General features: G+C 40.5%; 1 protein-coding gene across 1 annotated transcript in view; it reads left to right on the top strand.

Moving 5' to 3' along the window:
• ZFYVE9 (zinc finger FYVE-type containing 9) overlaps positions 1-22,394 on the top strand; it is a 94,191-nt gene that overhangs the window by 66,333 nt on the left and 5,464 nt on the right. Inside the window, exons 11-16 of the mRNA XM_075003573.1 lie at positions 8,578-8,802; positions 11,742-11,824; positions 12,166-12,270; positions 17,436-17,586; positions 18,946-19,026; positions 20,601-20,763. Of these exons, the coding sequence (XP_074859674.1) occupies positions 8,578-8,802; positions 11,742-11,824; positions 12,166-12,270; positions 17,436-17,586; positions 18,946-19,026; positions 20,601-20,763 (808 nt within the window). The remainder of the gene's footprint in view (positions 1-8,577; positions 8,803-11,741; positions 11,825-12,165; positions 12,271-17,435; positions 17,587-18,945; positions 19,027-20,600; positions 20,764-22,394) is intronic.

Genomic DNA, 22,394 nt, shown 5'->3' on the forward strand with positions numbered 1-22,394 from the left:
TTAGTGCTATATTTCAGACATGTAGTGCAAACAAATTTGTATCTTGAGTAGCTTTATGATATAAAAATGATTCATACTCAGGGTTTGATAAATCATGGCATGCAGGATAAATTCCCACAACAGCACATAATGCATTCTTTATATATGCATCCCTTCCTCTCCCAAAGTTGGGTACATATGAGAGAAATAAAATACGCACACACAAATATAGGGTATCTGCCGCTGGGGGTGAGGGGAAACCTGGACGTGCCATGAGAATTTTGTTTGTGTGACTGTACTACTTTGGTTTTGTTAACAAGCAATGCTTGTTATTAAAGACAAGTTTAAGCTTCCAATGTTGCCTATTTTATCGAAGATGCTTACACCCTTCATGTTTCTCAGTCTGTGAAAGTGGATTTGTAATGAATGAGAATTTATTAGAGAAATCAGAGACTGCTTGAAAGCCTGCCTAGCAATTTTATTTCTTATTTATAATATATTTATTTGAATTTGTGTTGGAGCCAGGGAATAGCAGTATTTTTGGGTTCACTGCAGAAAGTAAATAGGAGAATGCACTGACTTATCAATATAGTATCCTGAACAGTTAGGATATAGGAAATAGTTACTTAGATTTTGTCTCTGAAAAATATGTGATAATTGTTTTTGCTAAGTTTAGGTAAGTAACGAGATGTATGGGGTGAAGTTGCATAAAATTACATCTAGTGCAGTGTTACTAGTTTGAAGATTCTGTTTTGAATGTGCAATGATTTTCTTTGTGAAGTACATCAATTCAATATCAAGTTGGGATCTGTCAGGTGTATAAAGAATTTTTGATAGTTGAAGAAAAGATATGAGGTTTCAGTACAAGATTACCTGCATATAAAATATATTTAAAAATGCAGGACTTTTAAACAAAGAATAATTGCTGTTCCATCCTCTCCTCTCTATCATTTTGTTTCTCCTCTGGCGCCTAAAGGCTGTTTTTGTCGACAAGTTCCCTGCTAAAAAGTTGGTTTTCTTGTTTTGAAATGGTAGGCTGCTGCTTCTCTGCTATAGTAGTAACCCCATGTTGATGTCTTTGTGTTGGCTAAAGCCCAGTAGGAAATCCAGTAAGTTGAAAATTGAAAACTTTGTCCATGCCACTGACTTGTTGGAAGCAATCGGGCATTCTGATAAAGATGCTTGATATTCTAAGTACGCTAACTTATCTTTTGATGAATTATAATAAGTACTTCAGTTTTATTATTGAATAATGTACATATGGCAACAGGTGGTGTAGTTCCACTGCCTAAACACATTACAGGTTTCCTAAGATTTTGTTTAATTTTCTTTAAATTTTTGAGTAAATGAGCATGCAGCATTAAGAGGAACAGTGTAAAAGCCAAATACAAAGCTTATTACAATGATGTACATATAAAACCTGGAAAAACAAAATTGGTTTCATATACCTTCACTTCAGGAGTGCAATATAGAGAGATAAATGCAAAGCATACATTACTTTGGCACAGAGACAAAACATAGGGAAGGTAGCCACTCCATGACATGCAGAAGAGATGAGAAAATGATAAATTAGTCACTTAAATCTATCTTTACCAACATTACCTGAGGGCTGTAGTTGGCAATAGAGTATCAGTGCTTCTGGTTCATCCTGAATTAGTTCCTCTTGTCCCTTGGGATTAGCCAATGAATGTCTCAGTAAAGGGCTGCCAGATACAGAAAAAATCTACATGTTCAGCTTTGTATTTGTTTGAGAAAACTTGGCATCTTTAAACCCATGTTTCACCAAAGCGTAAGCTATATGATTCTATCCCGTGTATGTATTTGGCCTTTACTATCATGCTCTCTGGATTGTATCTCACTTTTCCAAGCAGAGACTTTTTTTTGGTAGAAATTCAGCAGGCCTGATTTCCCCCAAGTATTATTGATTCAGATCTATCGCTGTAGGATTAGGTGTCACAGATTTCCAGCTTTATGGAATGGCATTTAATCTTAGCCAGTCTTAATGGCTAGTCATGATGAAATGAGGGCTAACTCTGCACTTGGGGCAGCTCCCACTCCACTTAACTGCAAATTAACATATAAAGAAATGATGATGTGATCCATTCTCTGATATGGAATAATGTCAAATCATATGGAAGACAGTAAGAATTTTTAAAGGCTTCACCCTTATGGTTTAACTGTGCATGGAGCAAGAACATCATTGTACGTTGTAAGAATAAGGCTACATGAGAGTACACTGGTGCATAAAGATCTGTTTGTAAATAACAAGGTAGAGACTTTGAGTTAAAAGCCAGTCTGTCCTCAGTTAAATACGGAAATGGCTGTTAATGGAAAGTTGTTTCAAGCAAATAATTAAGAAATGTGGTGGTCTTTTCCCTCCTCTTTCCACATATGAACTAATTTAACTGATGATGTAAAAATACTTTTTAAAAACAATGATTTTTTTTGTACCAGCACCTTCGCAGCCCCAGCCATGGCTTTGGCTGAGAGGGAGGGGCAGTTTGCACAAAAAAGGCACTGTTCAAAAATATGCAGTTTCTTGCTCATTAAGCAAAGAAGAATCCCCGTGAAGAATAAAGACAGGAAGAAGGTCACACCAATGTACTACCATGTGATGATTTTTTAAAAAATAAATTTTATAGAGATGCTTGGGATTTAAGGTCAAGGGTAATCCAGTATAACAGAATACTAAGTACTGAAATTCAGCAAAGCTGCTTTAGATACATCAGGCACACCTGTGGCATTGTATAAATAATATTACTCTTACTACATCCCGTGTGCTGCAACTGTTAGCAAAGGCACCTTCCTCTGTACGTGGGAACTACTCTAAATTTATTTCTTTTTTTAAGAAAGTTATGAAATAGTCTAAGTGAAGGTAATTACATCTTTTGAGAACCATAGTTTGAAGATTCTTTACAATTACTTTTTGGCTACAAACTTCTGAAATAACTGTGTTGTGTGAAGAGTGCATAATAGGCTATGGTTTGTGGTAGCAAGATAATGCATGGTTGAGCTGCACTTTTCACTCTTGTTCATTATACGGTAAACTCTTTCATATCTGGTAGCCCAAAGACTGGGAGGTTGCTGGATATACAAATATTCTGGGTAATAGAAAGGTATGCCTAGCGATGAATGACACTAAAGAAAAACAAGATTAGATATTAAGAAACAAACAAAAATGTATGCAGGGTACAAGTTGAACCTCTCTTATTTGGTATCCTTGGGACCTGACTGATGCTGGCTTAGAGAATTTTCTGGATGACACAAGGTGAATATTTTCTAGCACATTAATCACACTTCCAGTGCTTGCTGGCCTCTTGAAAGACATTTATGGGTAAATTACAGCTACATAACAGCACAGAACACTGAGAGCCAGCACTGGTGGCTGTAAACAAACTTTATGGGATTGTGGGAAACTTGTCCACATCAGAATAAATGGTCGTCAAGCTAACTAAAATCATGCCGGATTGAGAAATTTGCTAGACGAGAAAGTTGCGGATTAGAGAGGTCCAACCAGTACTTTATTTACGAACAGCAATAGTATTTGTACACTGTTAGCTTACACTGTATTAGCTATATTTATTTGTATTTACTTTCACTATCTTGTACTTATGGAAAAACGTAACTAAAATTTACTTTTGGTTAAAGTGCCGGTTATTGGAGAGTTCTGGATAACAGAATACCGGATATGAAAGACTTTACTGTAACCTGACTTTTAATTTGGTTTGGTATTAATATTGTCCTGTAGGCAGCCAAAGTATGCATCTGTCAAGCAATCACCTTTAGAAGGCTGGTGGCTTAAGTCACAAATGGATATTTTTCATTTTCTCTGTTGGACTGTAGTCCAAATCATAGAACCCTACAATACAGTAATCCCTCGAAATGCACTATTTCAAGTTGCACGTAACTCAAAGTCCCGCTCCCTCCCCCCCCAGCCCTGGCTTATCATGTTGTGATGTATAGTGTTTTGTCTGCTTTATGAAAATCTATTATATGAAGAAGACATAACAAAATATGCTTTATGTAAGATGGCTCATATAAGATCACTGCACTCCTGGAGTACAAACACTCACCGAGCCAGAGTACCCAGCAAGCGCTTAGAGCGGCCAGAAGAACAGTACAGCAGACAGCCAGGCGCTGTGCCAACAACCACTGGCTCCAGCTATGCAGCAGCATCCAGACCTGTGCTGACTTTGGTAATCTCAGAGCAATGTACGAGGGTATGAAGAAGGCATTAGGACCCACCCAGAACAAGATGGCACCTCTGAAATCCCAATCTGGTGAAGTCATCACTGACAAAGCCAAACAGATGGAGCACTGGGTTAAACACTACTCTGAGCTGTACTCACGCGAGAACGTTGTGGTTGACGCAGCCCTCAATGCCGTCGAGCTCCTATCAGTAATGGACGAACTGGATCAGGAACCGACTGTGGATGAACTGAAGAGAGCCATCGACAGCATTGCAGCAGGAAAGGCCCTTGGCCAGGATGGTATACCACCAGAGGTAATCAAATGTGCCGCGGACACGCTCTTGGAACCCCTACATGAGCTACTGTGCCTGTGCTGGAAAGAGGGTGAGGTTCCACAGGATATGCGCGACGCTAACATTGTATAAGAACAAAGGAGACAGAAGCGACTGCAACAACTACCGTGGAATCTCCCTCCTAAGTGTCACTGGTAAACTGTTCGCTCGCGTCATCCTTGGCAGACTCCAGAAGATTGCTGAGAGGGTGTACCCTGAATCGCAGTGTGGATTCTGCGCAGAGAGGTCTACCATTGACATGGTCTTCTCTCTAAGGCAGCTGCAGGAAAAATGCAGGGAGCCGAGGAAGCCACTCTACATAGCCTTCATTGACCTGACCAAGGCCTTTGACTTGGTCAGCAGGGATGGTCTGTTCAAACTGCTCCACAAGATAGGCTGTCCTCCATGGTTACTCAAGATGATCCAGTCGTTCCACGAAGACATGAGAGGAACCATCCAATATGACGGCGCATTATCGGATGCTTTCAGAATCAGGAGCGGCGTCAAACAAGGATGCGTGCTTGCTCCAACGTTGTTCGGGATCTTCTTCACGCTCCTCCTGAAGCATGCCTTTGGATCTTCAACAGAGGGCATCTTGCTGCACACAAGGTCTGATGGGAAACTGTTTAATCTTGCAAGGCTGAAAGCTAAGTCTAAGGTGCGGGAAGTCTTCATCAGAGACATGCTGTTCGCAGACGATGCTGCTGTAGTGTCTCACACAGAAGACCAGCTTCAAAAACTGCTGGATCAGTTCTCCAAAGCGTGCAAGGACTTTGGGCTTACCATCAGCCTAAAGAAGGCAAACGTACTCGGTCAGGATGTTGCTGAATCCCCATCAATCAGCACTGACAACTGTACGTCAGAGGTCGTCCACGAGTTCGTTTACCTCGGGTCCACCATCACTGACACCCTGTCGTTGGACACTGAGCTAAATAGGAGGATCGGAAAAGCGGCCACAGCTCTGTCCAGACTCAGCAAGAGAGTGTGGAATAACAACAAGCTGTACACTCACACCAAAATGCAAGTCTACAGAGCCTGCATCCTCAGCACCCTCCTTTATGGCAGCGAGACTTGGACCCTGTGTGCCCGCCAGGAAAAGAGGCTGAACGTCTTCTACTTGCGCTGCCTCAGGCGCATCCTTGGAATATCATGGAAGGACAGAGTGACCAACACCGCCGTCCTCGAGCAAGCTGGAATCCCAACCATGCACGCTCTCCTCAGGCAGCGTCAGCTCCACTGGCTTGGCCACGTCCACAGGATGAATGATGGAAGGATTCCAAAAGACATCCTGTATGGTGAGAGAGCCTCTGGCAAAAGACCTCCCGGACGCCCCCAGTTGCGCTACAAAGACGTCTGCAAGAGAGACCTCAGAGAGGTAGACATCGAGCTGGACAACTGGGAAGAACTAGCAGACGACCGCGGCAGATGGAGGCAGGGGTTACACAAGGGCCTTCAGAAGGGCGAGATGAGGATCAGACAGCTAGCAGAGGAGAAGCGAGCGCACAGAAAGCACACTAAGGACTTGGCAGACACCCACCACATCTGCAAGAGATGCAGCAAGGACTGTCACTCTCGTGTGGGTCTTCATAGTCACAGTAGGTGCTGTAAATGAAGTCCTCAATTTAAACTATAAAGGGCGCAATCCATAGTCTATGCAGATTGAAGGATGCCTACTACATATAAGATCATTAGAAAGGTTATGATTTACTTAATATTTTTATCCAATTGATATGCATATATATCAATTTTGTAGGTGAAATTGGCTTTTTAATGCAAAATTTTCATTCACTATTTTAGCTTGGCATCTAGAGACATGGTTGGTGCTAGACAGCCCTCAGCTATATTGAGGCCCAGAGCCTCACATGCAAATGGGGCTGAAATATTGGGGGGTTGGGGTCAGATTTTTTTTTTTCTACAAGGGATGCCACTTTTTTTCATTCTGTATAGGATTAAGGATGTTAACTGGTAAGCATACTAGCATCCTTACTGGTTAACTGGCCCTTGCCAGTTAACGCTGGCAGCAGTCAGCAGCCGTGGCAGGACCTAGATTAAAATTGGTTAACTGGTTAAGTGCTATTGTTCAACTGATTAGTGGTTATAACTTCCTTAAATGGGATTTTTCAGCACAAAAATCTTGAGAAACACTGTTGAAAACAGAGGCCTGGAAGCTCTGCCTCCCTGCACCAGGCTCTGTGCTGCTGCTATGTGCCAAAATCTTGAGCAAAATCCACCCTCCCTTGCAAACAAAGGCTCATTTAGCTGAAGGGAGTTACAAGAAGTAATAATAATTCTGTATTTGAGAGTTCAACATTCATGATAGAGATTGCACTACAGTACTTGTAGAAGGTAAATTGAAATACCAGTTTTCGTATGTGCTTTATAGTGTGAATATTTGTAATTAACAATAATATAACGTGAGCACTATACACTTTGTATTCTGTGTTGCAATTGAAATCAATATATTTGAAAATATATAAAACTTGCCAAAATGTTTGTTTAATTAATGGTATTCTGCAGCTTAATGGTGCAATTAAAAGTGTAATTTTTAAAATTTCCAATTAATTGTGATTAATTTTTAATTGCTTTAGAGCCCAAATAGAAATGATGTGGATAAATAGTTTTTCTCAAACACTTCAGTTCAAACATACTGGATTTTATAAAACAAAACAGGTTTATTAACTACAAAGAGAAGTTTCAAGTTAATACCAGGAGTAGATATATGGCATCACCATTATGGTCTCTGGCCATGAGGTTTCAAAATAAGGAGCATGTAATTGGCAACTGGCAACTCTAAACTTCTCTTATTGCAGCTTTTTGTACCATATATTTGGTTGATAGAGTCTAAGAGTATGTGTATAGTTATGGGGGGCGGGGGGGGTTCGATGCACTGTGATAGATCTTCTGGATGTTGATTTTGCCTTGTGTGAAGACATGGCAGAACTGATCTTTCTGGGCTCGCTCATTGACCCTGCCAGTCCACATTGTTCCATGAAGTAAGGGATGTTGGTGCAAGCCCAAAGAGCTCCAGTCTGCACCTGGGAATAAAGTCGATCCTGATAGGTCGATTCTAGCTACACTAATGGCACAGTTAGAATTGCATATCTGGGATTGACTTCGTTCCCTGGTGTAGACCAGTTCTGAAACTAGTTAAGTAATTAAGCAAACCATACATAGGGTTAGCTAAGCTAAACTTTTTCTAGCAACATCCAACACAACAAACAGCTTGGGAATTTACTTGTTAAATCAACTTATACTAAAAGGCATAAAAAGTGTATTGAACAATGAATTTCTTCAAAATTTTCCTAGATAGGATCGCTCCTATGCCCAGAAACCATGACAGTTTTTCTATGGCAAAAGTCTGGGGGAATATTGGAAGTTGTGTGTGTGCTGAAATAATGTCCTCACTTTCCAGTTATCTCCACTATTCCTTTCTATTCTGCCTCCTTCCTTTCTGATATATTGTCCCCGTCTTTCAGACAATATTTTAACTAACGTCTCTGCCATACTTGGCTAAGTTCCACCATCATATAAGCACCGAAGAAAAACAGTCCTGTCCAGCTTGTGTCTGTCCTTGCACATGTTACTTTCTAGTCTGCTGAGAAACAACTTGAAAGCCCACAACTTTCAAGAAGCAAGAGCTAGTAGGTGGGCTGGACAGACTAGAGCTATTAATTCATTTTTATGAGACTGTAAGTGTATATGTAGCATGTTTGTGATGAGATTTAATTGTAACTGTTATTTTTAAATGAGAAATTCAGTATCAATGATTTTTTTAAAAAAATCAGGAAGTCCAATTTAAATGTCCATTTTTAATTTAAAAAAAATAGTTTCTATTCACTCTGCATTCCATAACCCGAGGTAGAAGTTCCAGTGCAACATACTATAGAATAAGAGTTATCTGGAACGTTCTTGGATAGCAAGTATTTTCATTCTGTAATGTGACTAATCAGAGTTAATTAAAGGTGTCATGCTGGGAAGAAATTGTGTATTTAATCTTATTTTTCCTCCTTTAAAACCAGTTAGTGAAGTTTTTGCAGACTTCAATACAGTACAGTAATGAACTTCATGGTTCCTAGGAAATGTCGTGGGAAGCCTGGGACACTCCTTTTTCAGCCAGAGTTTTCTTGGCAGTAAGGAACATGGTGGATTCTTGTATGTGACATCTACATATCAGTCGCTGCAAGACCTGATACTCCCAACTCCTCCGTACTTGTTCGGGATTCTCGTTCAGAAATGGGAGACACCCTGGGCTAAAGTGTTCCCCATCCGACTGATGCTGAGACTTGGAGCTGAATACAGACGTAAGTTGCGCATTTTCTCTTAACTGTAACAAACCCGTGTCTGTACTTGGGGTGATGTTTGAGTGCCCGGGTTGTGCACAACAGAGAGACAAGAACGGTCGTGGTGGGGAATGTGCCCTGCTGACAACAACTCCAATGATAGTACCTGTAGCCAGATACCCTTACTCAGTCACTCACATGACCTACAGCTTTTTACCTGGTCAGTAGCATTTTTTAAGACATTGAAATTCATCTCCTACTTAGTGAAATGAAGGCTTCTCTGTAGTTCTTAGGTTTCTCAATCATGCTAATCTAGAAAATGGTAATATATGTGCAGGTGAAACCTGCAGTATTTTTAAAAGCTTATAAAAAGGCAGTACCAGCTGATTGCAAGCTATAGAGCAGCAGTTCCCAAACTTTTCCAGACAGGGACTCATTCTGACAATTCAGGAAGTCTTGGTGACCCAAGGCAATTCAGAAACGGCAGGGGGTGGGGAGGCTGGGAGGGAAGAAAGACAGAACCGTAACTAGCTAATTTTGCGCCTGAGGCAAGAAGATAAAGTTGTGCCCCCTCATGTTTATATATTCATAAGTTATTTCATAGAAAAGTGGAAATATGCTGATAAAACAACTCTACATTTACTATCGTTAATCAGAGTTGTGGTGGTGGAAAGACACTCATCCCCAAAGTGCTCCCCATGGTTTAAACCCCACCATCAGGGGCTAGGGGAGTCACACTTGGGCGCTTGAGGGTGTTAGGAAAGTCACACTCGGGCTGAGAGAGTCACATTGAGGGGCTAGGAGTCACTCAGGGTCTGGAGGGGGCTAGGGAAGTCACACTGAGGTGTTAGGAGAGTCACACTTAGGGGTTAGGGGAGTCACACTTAGGGACTAACAGCAACGAAGGGTCCTGTGGCACCTTATAGACGAACAGAAAAAAGTTTTGAGCATGAGCTTTCGTGAGCATAGACTCGCTTCATGAGTCTGTGCTCACGAAAGCTCATGCTCAAAACTTTTTTCTGTTCGTCTATAAGGTGCCACAGGACCCTTCGTTGCTGTTACAGATCCAGACTAACACGGCTACCCCTCTGATACTTAGGGACTAGGAGCCACTCACAGGCTGGGGGGAGCTGGGAAGACACAGGGGCCTCCGCGGATGGAAGTCGGCTGAGGCTTGCGTATGGAGGGAACCCTGACCCCCGTGGCTGGAAGCTGGCTGGGGCTGAGGGGGGGACCCCCAACCCCTGTGACTGGAAGCCAGCTGGGGCAGAGCCCTAGTCGGCTGCACCAGCTGTGGGAAACCTGCTGGGGTCTGGGGAGTACCTCCATCTCCTGCAGAAGCTGGAAGCCAGGGAGCTGATCAGCTCTGTACTCCCTCCCAACCTCAGATTCAGGCCCCCATCTTACCTGAGCAGGCCACTGCTCCTCAGGTATGCAGTTCTCTGCTCTGTAGCTGAAATGGTTCTCTGTTTGTTTGATTGGTTTAACTGCCTGACAGCTGTTAATCCAGTTAAGACTTCAGGAGTGTGAATGGCTTCTTAATAGCCACCTGAGGAGCCACCCAGCCCAGCTGGCGACGCTTTTGAAATGTAATCGCCACCCATGTTTGGGTCCCAACCCATGGGTCGGGAAACCCTGCTGTAGAGAGTTCTTTAGCTGGACAAAATCTAAAACTGGCATAAAATATTTCCAGAATGGTACTGTCCATATTTGGACCTAAAAGAAGTCATGTCAGCTCCTAACTGACTTCTGGGAAAGGTAAGGATTTTCTGCATCATTCATCCACTGGTGGTTGGAGCTGACTTGCTGTGAAAAATAGTGGTTTAGACTCTTCTTTGTGCACCAGGACTGTAACTCTTTCAATAGCATTAGTAGAATATATTTTACAGGCTTGCCAAACAATATTAAAATTTAAGTTGTTGAGCCTGAAAGTAGTAACCATCCAAGAGAAATTTTCAAGTTTTGTAGATAAAAATGATCACATAAAATATGTATTAGTGAGTTATAATAAGTGACAAGAATTTAATTTAAAATATTAAAATATTAACAACCAAATTAATAAAGTTTCCTAATTTCGACATTTGTTATTTGGTTGAGGTGTGTATGTATGAATAATTAGTTCAATATGTGTATGTGTCTGTTATAACTTAAGATTTTCTAAAGTGGCTGCTGAAAGATAGGATTACATTCCATCTGTGAACACTTGCAACAAGTGATCTGGTATAGAAAGCTGCAGTACTTCACAGGCTCTCAGGCATTTTAGTAGCAGTGGGTGCACCATACTTTAGAACAGAGGTGAACAAACTTTTTAGGGCAAGCCCCACTTTTTGTCCCTACAGTTACATGTCTAATCCAGACTAATGGAAATTGTGGTTATATTCATATGAGGGGGAAAAAACAGAAAAAAAACCCCCCAAACTTTTCAGCATATGTAAGAAATAAGTGTAATATAAAAACTTTATTAATTGGTATATAAATGTGAATACACATACATAAAACAGTGACATATTTCAACATTTTTAATGAGCTGGATGAGCCTGAGACCCAGCAGCTGATTATGCTGTGCCTCCTGTTATGAAATTTCATACCCCCACAAAGGGTTCTGCCCCCTCACTTTGTGCACCTCTGCTTCAGCAAATAATACTTATTTAGGTGCCTAAATATGGATTTAAGAGCCATGTTTTACATATCCATTTTGAAAATCATGGCATAATTTATATACATTTTCCTTCATAAATCTGCTGCAACGTAATGTAACATGATCAAGCATGCCCCTGTGCATGCTGACTTGTATCCTAGGTATGTATAAGTATGCGAAGGGATGCAGCTATGTTGCTGTCGTGGTATGTCAGGTCCTTTAGCCCTTCTGTTGAAAGTTTCCTGTATGAAGAGGCTTAGATTGTCTGTTTTTATTTCAGTTGGTGATTTTGAATCTGATGTTCATTTTTGTATTTTTGTAGTTTATCCTTGCCCACTTTTCAGCGTTAGATTTCGTAAGCCATTGTTTGGGGAGACTGGACACACAATTATGAATCTCCTTGCAGTAAGTGATGAGTGGTTTTCATTCTATCTGTATATATGGAAAAAAGGGAATGTTGTACTAGTTTTATTTGTGTAGTAACTGTAATTATTTAATCTTCATTCTGTGTTTATACAAAGTTTCCTGAGGAACTAACTTACTAGTTTTTAAAGGTAGGTAATTCTCCAACCTAGAAGAATGCAGTTCAAATTTTCCTATATAGAAGTGCATGTGTCTGGAGAATATTACACTTTATGTATTCTACTTCTGTTGAATAGTTCTGTACCTTAGGCTAGTTTCCTTTCAAAAACACTGTGTCATTAATGACTATGTTATTTCACTTCTTTATTCGTCCGAATCACAAGGACTTCCGAAATTACCAGTATACATTGCCTGTGGTCCAAGGTTTAGTGGTTGATATGGAAGTGAGAAAAACCAGCATCAAAATCCCCAGTAACAGATATAATGAGGTAATACTAAAATATATATTTTTAGTCTAGTACAATTTAAAGATAAGAAGGATTGTGTCCTAAGGAATTTATTCTGTTTGCTACTGAAAACTGCCTCAGAATCAAACTATAAATGCAATATGTGTATATGTTAATATATAAGAATTACCTACAGAAATAAGTTATGCACAGTCAATTCAGTGTGGAATTCATTAAAACTAATGGATAGTTGTCCTTCTGTATAGAGAGGCTATTATTTTTCAATAAATGTCAAATGTAATTTAACTGAATATGTGGGGTTTGAGGATTGCACCTCCTCTTCCGGTTTGACAGAGTGACTCAGGTAAATAACGTGCTGCTTGGGTGTAAAGGTAGGAAAATATGGTACCTGAACTTTCTCCAAATACATATTGTGTGCTCACTGCATTTGTAGAGGTGTTTATTGGACCATTGATGATTTTGCTGCAAAATATCTCTGTACATTAGAAATAAGAGTTTGATATATTGCATAAGAAAAGCTTCACCTGTCCTTTACACTTTGTCAATGTTGACAGTCAATCTGTTTAGTGAAATTAGAGAAATCATCTTTCCAGTTGGATTCCAGCAAGCACTCAAGAGGTTTGCAAACGGTGTATTTCTTATAGGTACAACATATGAATCTGGCTACTAAACCCTTGATATCTGCTGATTGGTCACTTGGAAAAAAATCTTGACCACACAGCATTTGGGTTATTGATATAAGGGGATCATCAAATATAATTTTTCTTGCAGAAAGATATTAAAGGGATTGTACAGGATTGTTAAAACAGGGCAGATACTGAGATTCCAGAAGCATTGCAAACTCCATTGATAGAGTGAAGTCTTGAAATTGCAGGATGCAGTGTGGTTCGTAGTGAAGTTAAAAGTTGATGTACAGAAGGGAACTAGAATTGTCTATTTCTCTGGAGTGAAGCTCCCAGTTCAGTGATTTATTGAACAAAATATATGGAAGAACTTACTTTCAAAATAATTTCTAGCGTAACCTCACTTAGTTTAAGTGTGTAATGATTGAAATATAATTTACATTGTAGCATTCTTCTGCAAAAGAATTTTACCACAAGATTACAGAGGGAGACATGAATTGGAATTCATATACAAATTTGACATGTGTAACCTAGGCCTCAATAGAGATCTTAACTATTTCATGCATTAGAAGGGCAATTTTCCCACCTTTTGATATTTGAAGGAATGGGAAACATCCTACTTAATTTGCTTCATTAACTGGTCCTTCTAAGTGACAGGTACCCCTTCCCCCACTTTCCTTCTCCTTTCTCCCCACTCCCACGATGTAAATCCTGGATTCTGTTTTTCCATTATATTCATTTGAGGAAGCAGATTATACCCACAACAGCTGATAACCTAATAAATTTGCTAGTATTTAAAGTGCCACAGATCAGCATGTTATTTTGAGACTCTGTGCTCTGCCATTATTTGAACTAGTTCTGGGGGAATTGTGCACTCTGTGCAGGGCACAGAATTCATAGCTTCCAGAGTTCTTAACTCCCTGCAAAAAATGGCAAAGAAATCTGGGGGACAAAATGCAGCTCTGGTGCCTTTTCTGGGAGCAGCCAGCAGACTCAACAGCAGGAGACAGATTGTGGGGTGGAGAGAAGGCTGTGTCCCCATGGAGAGCTGTGAAAGTTTGGAGCTTGGTGGCCTTGCTCTGTCCTTCCTGCAGCTCCCTGTGGCTGGGAAGGCAAACTGTGGCCAACAGGAGCTGCAGGCAACCATACCTGAAGATCTGCAGGTAAATTAAGCATCTGGCAGCCTGCCAGGGGCTAACCCTGGAGAACAGTGTCTGGCCTGTGGGCTGCTTATTGTCCATCCCTGATGTAGACAGTAGTCTTGGCTTCTCACTGGTCAGAGAAGGAACTTAACTCCAGGAAGAGACAGCAAATAAGCCTGCAAAGTGTAAACATGTTCTTGAATCCTTCTAGTACTCGTTGTTGCTGTATCCTAATGTGCAAAAAAATGGTGCAGCTTGCACTGACTGGTGGACTCAGAGACAGTTCTGTACATTTATTAAAGGAGCAGTTTTACCTCTCACACCACAATTTGCTCAACTGGAAGCTGAGAAACAGGTACAGGTTTTTCCCAAGCAGGAGAGTGGCCATGTGTGTTTGGTTTCCTTGCAGCAGGAACAAGAGTGAAGCTATAGCAGGGACTCTTGGAGATTAAACTGTCAGTGTTGCTGCATTTTGGGCTTGGAGGCAAAGGGCTACAGAAGCAGGCTCCTTGTCTGAAGCTGAGCAGAAACCTAACAGTTAAAAAGGCAGGCGGCTAAATGTTCGATATTGTTCCTGTTCTTAGTCAATTAAAAACAAGAAGTCCACTTTATCTTGCCAGAATTGTGTAAAGGAACATTATTTTAAGTTACTGGTAACTGAATTCTTAGGTAGGTAGGTCTGTGCTCTTTCCTTTCCTTTTCTTTCTTTCTGTTCATTCTTTCTTTTGTTTGTTCACCAGAAAGGCATAATTGGTTTAGATTACAGCTGAGGATCCATTTTACTTATCATTTTTTAAGGAAATGCAGGACAATGATAAGCAAACCTGTATGACTTTATTGTATGAACGTCTGGGCAATTTGAAGTGACATTTTACTTCACAGTTGACCAAACACAAAAGTAAAAGTAATATAATTTAAATGAAAACCCAGGATTAAAACTGGAATGCATGGTCATGGTTACCAAGTATTTGTGAACAGTTGTGATTTTCTTTCTGGGTGGTAGTGTAAGTAAATTACCAAAATAAGTGAAACTGGTTTGATTATTGAAATATTTTGACAAATAAAATATATAGAATTTTAGATTTTTGGTGCAGAGTACCCCTGGGAGTACTGAGCCATTGTAAAATAGGAACTGAGAACTCCAGGAAGGCATGAAAGTGAAATTCTATTTAAATAGGAAAATGGAATTGTTACTATAAAGTAAACATTGCAAATTTGAACACACAGCTCAAGAAGTGTAAGGGTTCAAAACCTCAAATAATATTAACTCTCTCTCTCTCTCTAATCGACCAACTTTAATTAGGTCTAATTAATAATCCAAAATGCAATTGTTGCTACAATACTAAATTTTGCATTTCTTGACCGCTTGTGTTTTCATTTGTAACATTATGTTGTAAATAGAACTATATGCTTTATGCACTTCATTTCTTTTTCATCAAAGATGGGGTGGAAGTAAATGCAGTCCACCTAGCCTCTGGACAGGTTAGGATCTCTGAGAATGCTCTTCCTAACACTTGCATTGATGTACCAAGGAAAGGCTTGATGTGTTAAGAGGATACTTTGAATGTAAAGCTTCTATACCCAATGGGATACTCAGTGGAGAACTGAGGGAAGGGGAATATATGGCAGGAGGGGCACTTACACTGCATCAATTATGAGAATTTTACAGATTGGGGAACTGAAACAGCAACCAAATGATATGCCCACAAGCATGCAGGTGGGCCATGACTAGAATTGAGGCACTTCTAACTAGTCTCAGTCATATAACTGCATTGCTTGTAACGTTTTACATACAAAATACATTTCAGTGTGCTTTAGAGTAGAAGAAAACAGTCATGTTGTAACTGTTCTTTGAGATACGACAGAGGGGTAGCTGTGTTTAGTCTGTATTCTATCAAAACAAAAAAGCAGTCATATAACACTTTAAAGACTAACAAAATAATTTATTAGGTGATGAGCTTTTGGGTCTGTCCCATGAAAGCTCATCACTTAATAAATTATTTTGTTAGTCTTTAAAGTGCTACATGACTGCTTTTTTTTTTCTTTAAGATGTGTTGCTTGTATCTATTCAAGTTAGGTATGGCTTTGGAAACTTTTTCCCTAGCTACTACCAGTCCAGTTGGCTGGGGAGTGCCCCCTGAAGTGGCACCTGTGTGAAGCCTATATATGACCCAGGCAACTTGGCACTCTCTCAGTTCCTTTCTTACCACCCATAAGGCTTTTCTTATTGTGTGGCTTGAGTACCTGTTGCTATGCCAGTTCCCTAGCTCTCTGTGCAAGTGAGTTGTAAATAGTTTTAATTAGCATATCCATTGTTTTTAGTTCAGGTAGTGTTAGGAAGTCATCCAGTAGGGAAGGTCGTTCTCCTTCTCCAGCTGTTTTCCCCTGCTGGACTTAAAGGAATAAAGTCCAGGGCTTTAAGCAATGCTGTGACTGCTTAAAATCCATGCTGAGCGACCCTCACAATTCCTGCCTTTGTTGTTTGTTTTAAGCTCATCAAACAGATAATTGCCATACCTGCTGGGGTTTCAAGCCTTGGACTTGTATGGAGCATAATTATTGGCCCTGACAGCTACTTATGGAGTCAGTGCTCCAACCTCTGTGGCAAGGCCTTGCACCTCCATCTTCAGTGCTCAGTATGCCACCCTTGGCCCCAGACTCAGCGCCAAGAAGGGGCTCAGCTTGCCTGAAACCTTGGGTGCGGCACTGCTCCCACCCTGCTGTGTGTGCCTCCAAGACACCCAAGTCGGTGGCACCAATACTATCAACAGCGGCCTCATAGGCACAGCAGATACCAGATGCCCCTGTGTCACGTGCACCAAGCCCTGTCCTCATGGACTTGCCCAGAAGTAATCCAGTGCCAGTGGGTCCTTCATAGATCCCTGATACTTACCGGGCTGCACAGGGACTCATAGAAATTATGAGCTCCTTGGCATGTATTGAGGCCCCTGCACCTTGGCGAACATCCAGGGGTAAGCCCACACTTCTGACTGCACCTGTTTAGGTCCCAACACCTGACCAGTTGGAGTCTCGGAATGGCTGCCTGCAGCAATGTTGGTCATGCTCATGGCCTCCATCTCCATCCTGGTCAATGCCATCCCATTCTGTGTAAGCTTGAAAGCTGGTCTCCCTTATGAACAAAAGTTGGTCCAAAAACCGATATTACCTTATCCACCTTGATTCCACAATTAAGACATGCTTAGGCTCTGAAATTCCCTTCACTTTCTGTGAGACTTAGGTACTTTTCAAAATGGGCCATAGGTGGCTCCTGAAATTGTTATGCTGTGAGGATTGTTGCTAAATTTGCTAGTCTTTGCAAAGGTGCCACAGTTGAGTATTAAGATTCTCCAGCCAGATTAAACCACAGAAGTCACTGGATTTGAGGTTAAATAAAAATGATGAACTGTTTTCTTGTTTGCAGATGATGAAAGCCATGAACAAATCTAATGAACATGTTCTAGCCGGGGGAGCATGCTTCAATGAAAAAGCAGATTCCCACCTAGTGTGCGTCCAAAATGACGATGGGAACTACCAGACGCAGGCCATCAGTATTCATAATCAGCCAAGAAAGGGTAAGATGGGTCAGATCTAAGGGAGCAGATGGAAGCTTTTCCCACCCAGCAAGCGTTGCATGACTTTCGTCTCTTGTGTTGCCATTCAAGCATTTTACCTCGTAAATATGCCAGAACAGGTTTTGTCTGTGATTTGTGGACCTTCTGAAATAAATATTTAGGAAATAAAACAGTTAAAATTGTATTATTAGAGAGCTCCTAATATTTGATGCAGCATGACAGGAAGGCCCAATGCGAGCATGTGAATAGTGAAAATGTGCCTTATTTGCCTCTGGATTATTCTGCCCGTCAACCTGGCATTTCTTTGCAATGTCCACAGTTTAATCTGGTGTTTGGAATATTGCATAATATTGATGTGGATTTTTGTTCCTCATCTGCAGTTCATATTACACCTCTCTGCTTCTTGGTGATCAGTATTTGTCCATCTGAGAGATGAGCTGGCATCTTGCCAGGAGTTCAGGGGCCTCATATAACTGACAAAATAAAGCAGGTTTCAGCCCCCTTCTCTCTTGAGGGATGTAGTTATACCTATGTAAATTTGTAGTGCACACCTGGCCTTAGTGTATCTAACCCCTCCTCACTTAGAATTGCAAGAACTTTCTAGCTGTGTGTTAATTAGACCATTTGATTTGCAAGCTTTATTTTTTCTTAAGATCAGGTGAAGTAATTAATAGCAACCGAGCATTTTCAGAATTAAAATTTTTTTTCACCAGACTTCTACATAAGATTGTCAAGTCTGACGTGGAGCTCCATGATGTTTCCAAATGAGTTAGAATATATATATTTCTGACCCTGAGCATTTGTGATTTTTCACTCACAACTTCAGTGAATGTACTGGCATGTTGGTTCCTTCAGACCTGGTACTAATTTTTGTATGTAGATCTCATGAGAATGGATTTCAAGGAGCATCTCTGTGGTGTTTGAGACACAATTGTCATTCCAAAGGCTTTTGCTTTTAAGTGGCAGCTAGTTTAGAAATTTTGAATCCCTACCCTTCTGATTGGTCAGTAGTACGACGTCATCAGCAAAAAGCCCAAGTAAGATTGTTTCTAGTCCCATTAGGGCTTTTAGAAGATCATTATGTGCATCTTTACCCCTAAAACAGAGCCCTCATTTTTAGCGGAAGAGAAAATAATTAAATATTAACATTGATGAAGCATGCCAATAATTATCAGGTTTAAAGTATCATCAGACAAGGGCGTCCTTGCTGCCCAAGTATCCGATTCTACACTGGAATCATAATGTTGTTGTGCTACATAATTCTTTATTTATGTTATTAACTTCTCTTTATAATACCAGATTCTTGCACAAGGTATTTCTTTGATCAGAGTCTAACTAAAATCAGTCGTCTTATTGCAGTGACTGGTGCCAGCTTCTTTGTGTTCAGTGGAGCTTTAAAATCCTCTTCTGGGTATCTTGCCAAGTCCAGTATTGTAGAAGGTAAGGAATGAACAGCTTGCTCAAAGTACATTGCTTCCCTCTTGATAACTATATTTGAGCCGTGTGCACAGCTTGTCCGGGTATCTGAGAATCACTCTGATTACTCGGTGTTATCTCACTCTTTAGCTAAACTCATTTTTTCATTATGGTGTGTAACTTAATTTAACTGAGAAAATGAGAATAACTAGTCCAGATGCCCTGGGACACCAGCACAAGAAAATGAGGGTAGATGTGAAATACTTGGCTCCTGTGCTGAGGATAAAAATTAGAATCTTTGGCTGACATAGAAAATTGCAAGCATAAGAAACATGGAATTTATCTTCATAACAAGAAATGAAGACCTGCTGTGCATTAGCCTGTTCATTTAATAGCTCTGCAGTGGGGGACACTTATACATTTCTGTATTTTGTATTCCACTGTGCTGCCTGGTGATAGCATGAAAAGGCAAGATTGCTTAGACTGGGTTGTGTCGTGATAGTTCATTCTTTTGCCAATAGAGTTTGATTATATAACCGTTTAAAGTTGTGGTCTCTCCCTTATATTTTTGGGACAGAGTCATGACTTACAAAAGTGCCACATTAAAATAAGGCTGAGTGTGTGGTGTTTTGCTACATTCTTTACCTAAACCAGAAATATTATTTCAGTTCAGGAGGTGAGTTTGGGAACTCATCAGTCAGGGAGTGTGACTACTCCAAGAAATTAGTAATTTGCTGTTTTATGCAACTGTTCGTTACCAAGTTACTTGCACAAACAGTTTATCCTGGCTGGTAATATCCAAAAACTGAGACTTATTTTTAAGAGCTTGTGTGAAGTGAGTTTCTGGCTGTGGTGAGATTCGTGGTGGGCAGGTATGTGCATTACAAAAGAACCGTGTCACTGCTCAAGTCCTTCTTGTTAATCTCACTGGAGGCCAACTACTTAAATGATCATCATAATTTACCCCTCATATCTGGAGGTGGGATCCCCATAACAGGGGTGCAATGCAATGGCAGGGCAGTGTGCATGAAATTCTGTTGCCACTGCCAAGGTGGAATCTGTTCTATAGGTAGACTTCAGTTTCCACTGCTGTGTCCTACAGACTGTGTTCATAAATGATACACAGGATAAAGGACAGGTTGAGGATGAGAATGCTACTAAAGGAACAGCTTTCTATAGTGCAGAAGTCAGCAACGTCCAGCATTTTCATGAGCGTGACAGGCGGGAACTCAGCTCTACTCTCCTCCTCAATGGAGCTAGGAGCTTGATCAGGAGCTGTGGATTAACAAAAGACCAGCTAATATTACCAACCACCACCTAAATGGTAAAACTCTGCATCTTTATTTATTAATGAAGCTGTTGTAAGTAGGACTATTTGTGACTTTAAAAAGTATCACTGGCACTGGGACCCTACAGAGATCAAAAGGTCAAATTTCAGCACTCCGCCTCAAAAGGTTGTTGACCCCTGCTATAGCATTATTATGCATGGCCTTTGAAATAGACAGTACACATTTACTTTGAATCAGCCCTATTGTGAATGTTTTTTCTTAAATGTGGCATTGGTTGCATTTGTTAGTGATGGTATCCTGATTCTTTAGATGGTGTAATGGTCCAGATAACTGCTGAGAACATGGATTCCTTGAGGCAGGCTCTCAGAGAGATGAAAGATTTCACTATTACTTGTGGCAAAGTAGATGCTGAAGAGCCCCAGGAACATGTTCATATTCAGTGGGTGGAAGATGATAAAAACTTCAACAAGGGGTGAGTAGACGAATAATGCCTTGATACTTTTTCATTTTTTTTTTGGATCTCTTTTGTCTTCATCCCTTACTGACAGCATGATCTATCTATGAAGAAGACTCCAAATGTGCTGTGATTTTTAGAGTGAGCCAAGTTTCTCAGCTCACATTTGTGACAAGATGAAGACTAATTATGAGTGTTTGATTTTTTGCAAAATAATTCTTTATTATATGTTTGTTAAAGCTGTTACATGCTGCTCCTGAGATAGAGTGACTACCTCAAGTCAGTAGGGATTTAAAGTGAATAGCCTCTTGCACATTTGCATCATTAGTTTGAGAGATCAGACTTTTTATCAGTTATTAAAATGGGGCTGAGATAGATAAAACCTCCTTGTATCAGTTTAAAAAGTTAGCAAGGCAAAAAGATTTTTGCTACTGCTGATTTCCAGTTGTTTTAAACCATTATGCTGGTTGTAAGACTGTCTAGCTGCTAAGTTTTGAGTGCTGAATATTTCATGTGGGGAAAGTTTCTTACTCTTTCCACTAACCTCATGTCCAGTGGTGTAAAATATGCAACTGTGAAAGTGGAATTGTGACACTCATTGCAAGATGGAGAGTGCCTGGCAACTTAAGCATTAAGGCATGCAAAGTGATAGGTGTGTTTAGTACAGGTTGAGGCTTTCTAGTCTGGTACACTCTTTTCCAGCAACATCCATAATCCGGCATTATTTTAGTTAGCCAGAAGACCACTTATCATGGATGTGGCCAAGTTTCTTGTGGTTCCATAAAGTCCTGGCTCTGTGTTTCTGCTGTTGTTTAGCAGTAATTTACCCATAAATGTCTTCAAAGAGCTCAGCAAGCCGTGAAAGGTGTTGATAATGCTCTTAGACAATATTGATCTTCCAAGGTCCTGGAAATTCTCTCATTTGGCACTGGTCAGGTCCTGCATGCAGCAGGCTAAAGAGGTTCAACCTGTAGCAGCAATATAGGTAAAGACATTACAAATGTGTTTGGGACTGTTTAAAATGTCCACTTATAAAGGATTTCTCAGGTATTAGTTGGGCTGCTTGTTCTGTTCAATTCAATTCAGTGTAGTGTGATTTGGTATTGATAAATTAATGAAATTGCAATCAATATGCAGTAAATCTACATGGGTTCTGCATGTTTCGTGTATGCAGGGTTCATCAATCCCTAGTGGGTCACAGATCAAATATGAGGCTACTGCAGATCTAAAGCAAGCTAGTTCTCAACTCCCAGCCTCAACTCCATCTAGTCTAGGACGATGTCAAGTCTAGATACTATACCTGATTGTTTCCTGTGTGGTATGGCAGAAAGCACTGCACTTTTCAGCTGTCTCCATTGTAATTATTGGGGTAGATTCTCAACACATTAGGAAGACAATTTCAAAAATCTTGATTACTGTTGAGATCCACGCACCAGTTCACGCTAGTGTAATTGTAATCAGTGATATTCAGTAGCACTGTGTGGTACATTGGGAGAGGTCTTTCACTGGAGCTCTCCTTTCTGTGATAGTTTGTCCTCTTTAGCCAATGTGACAAGTCACTGTATGGCAATTTAAACTGCAAAGTGAAATAACCTGCACAGGGGTCACTTTGAGAAACCAGGTAAGTCAAAGGAAGTGCCCTTCACATC

Source organism: Carettochelys insculpta, chromosome 9 (genome assembly GCF_033958435.1).
Source record: "Carettochelys insculpta isolate YL-2023 chromosome 9, ASM3395843v1, whole genome shotgun sequence".
NCBI lineage: Eukaryota > Metazoa > Chordata > Testudines > Carettochelyidae > Carettochelys > Carettochelys insculpta.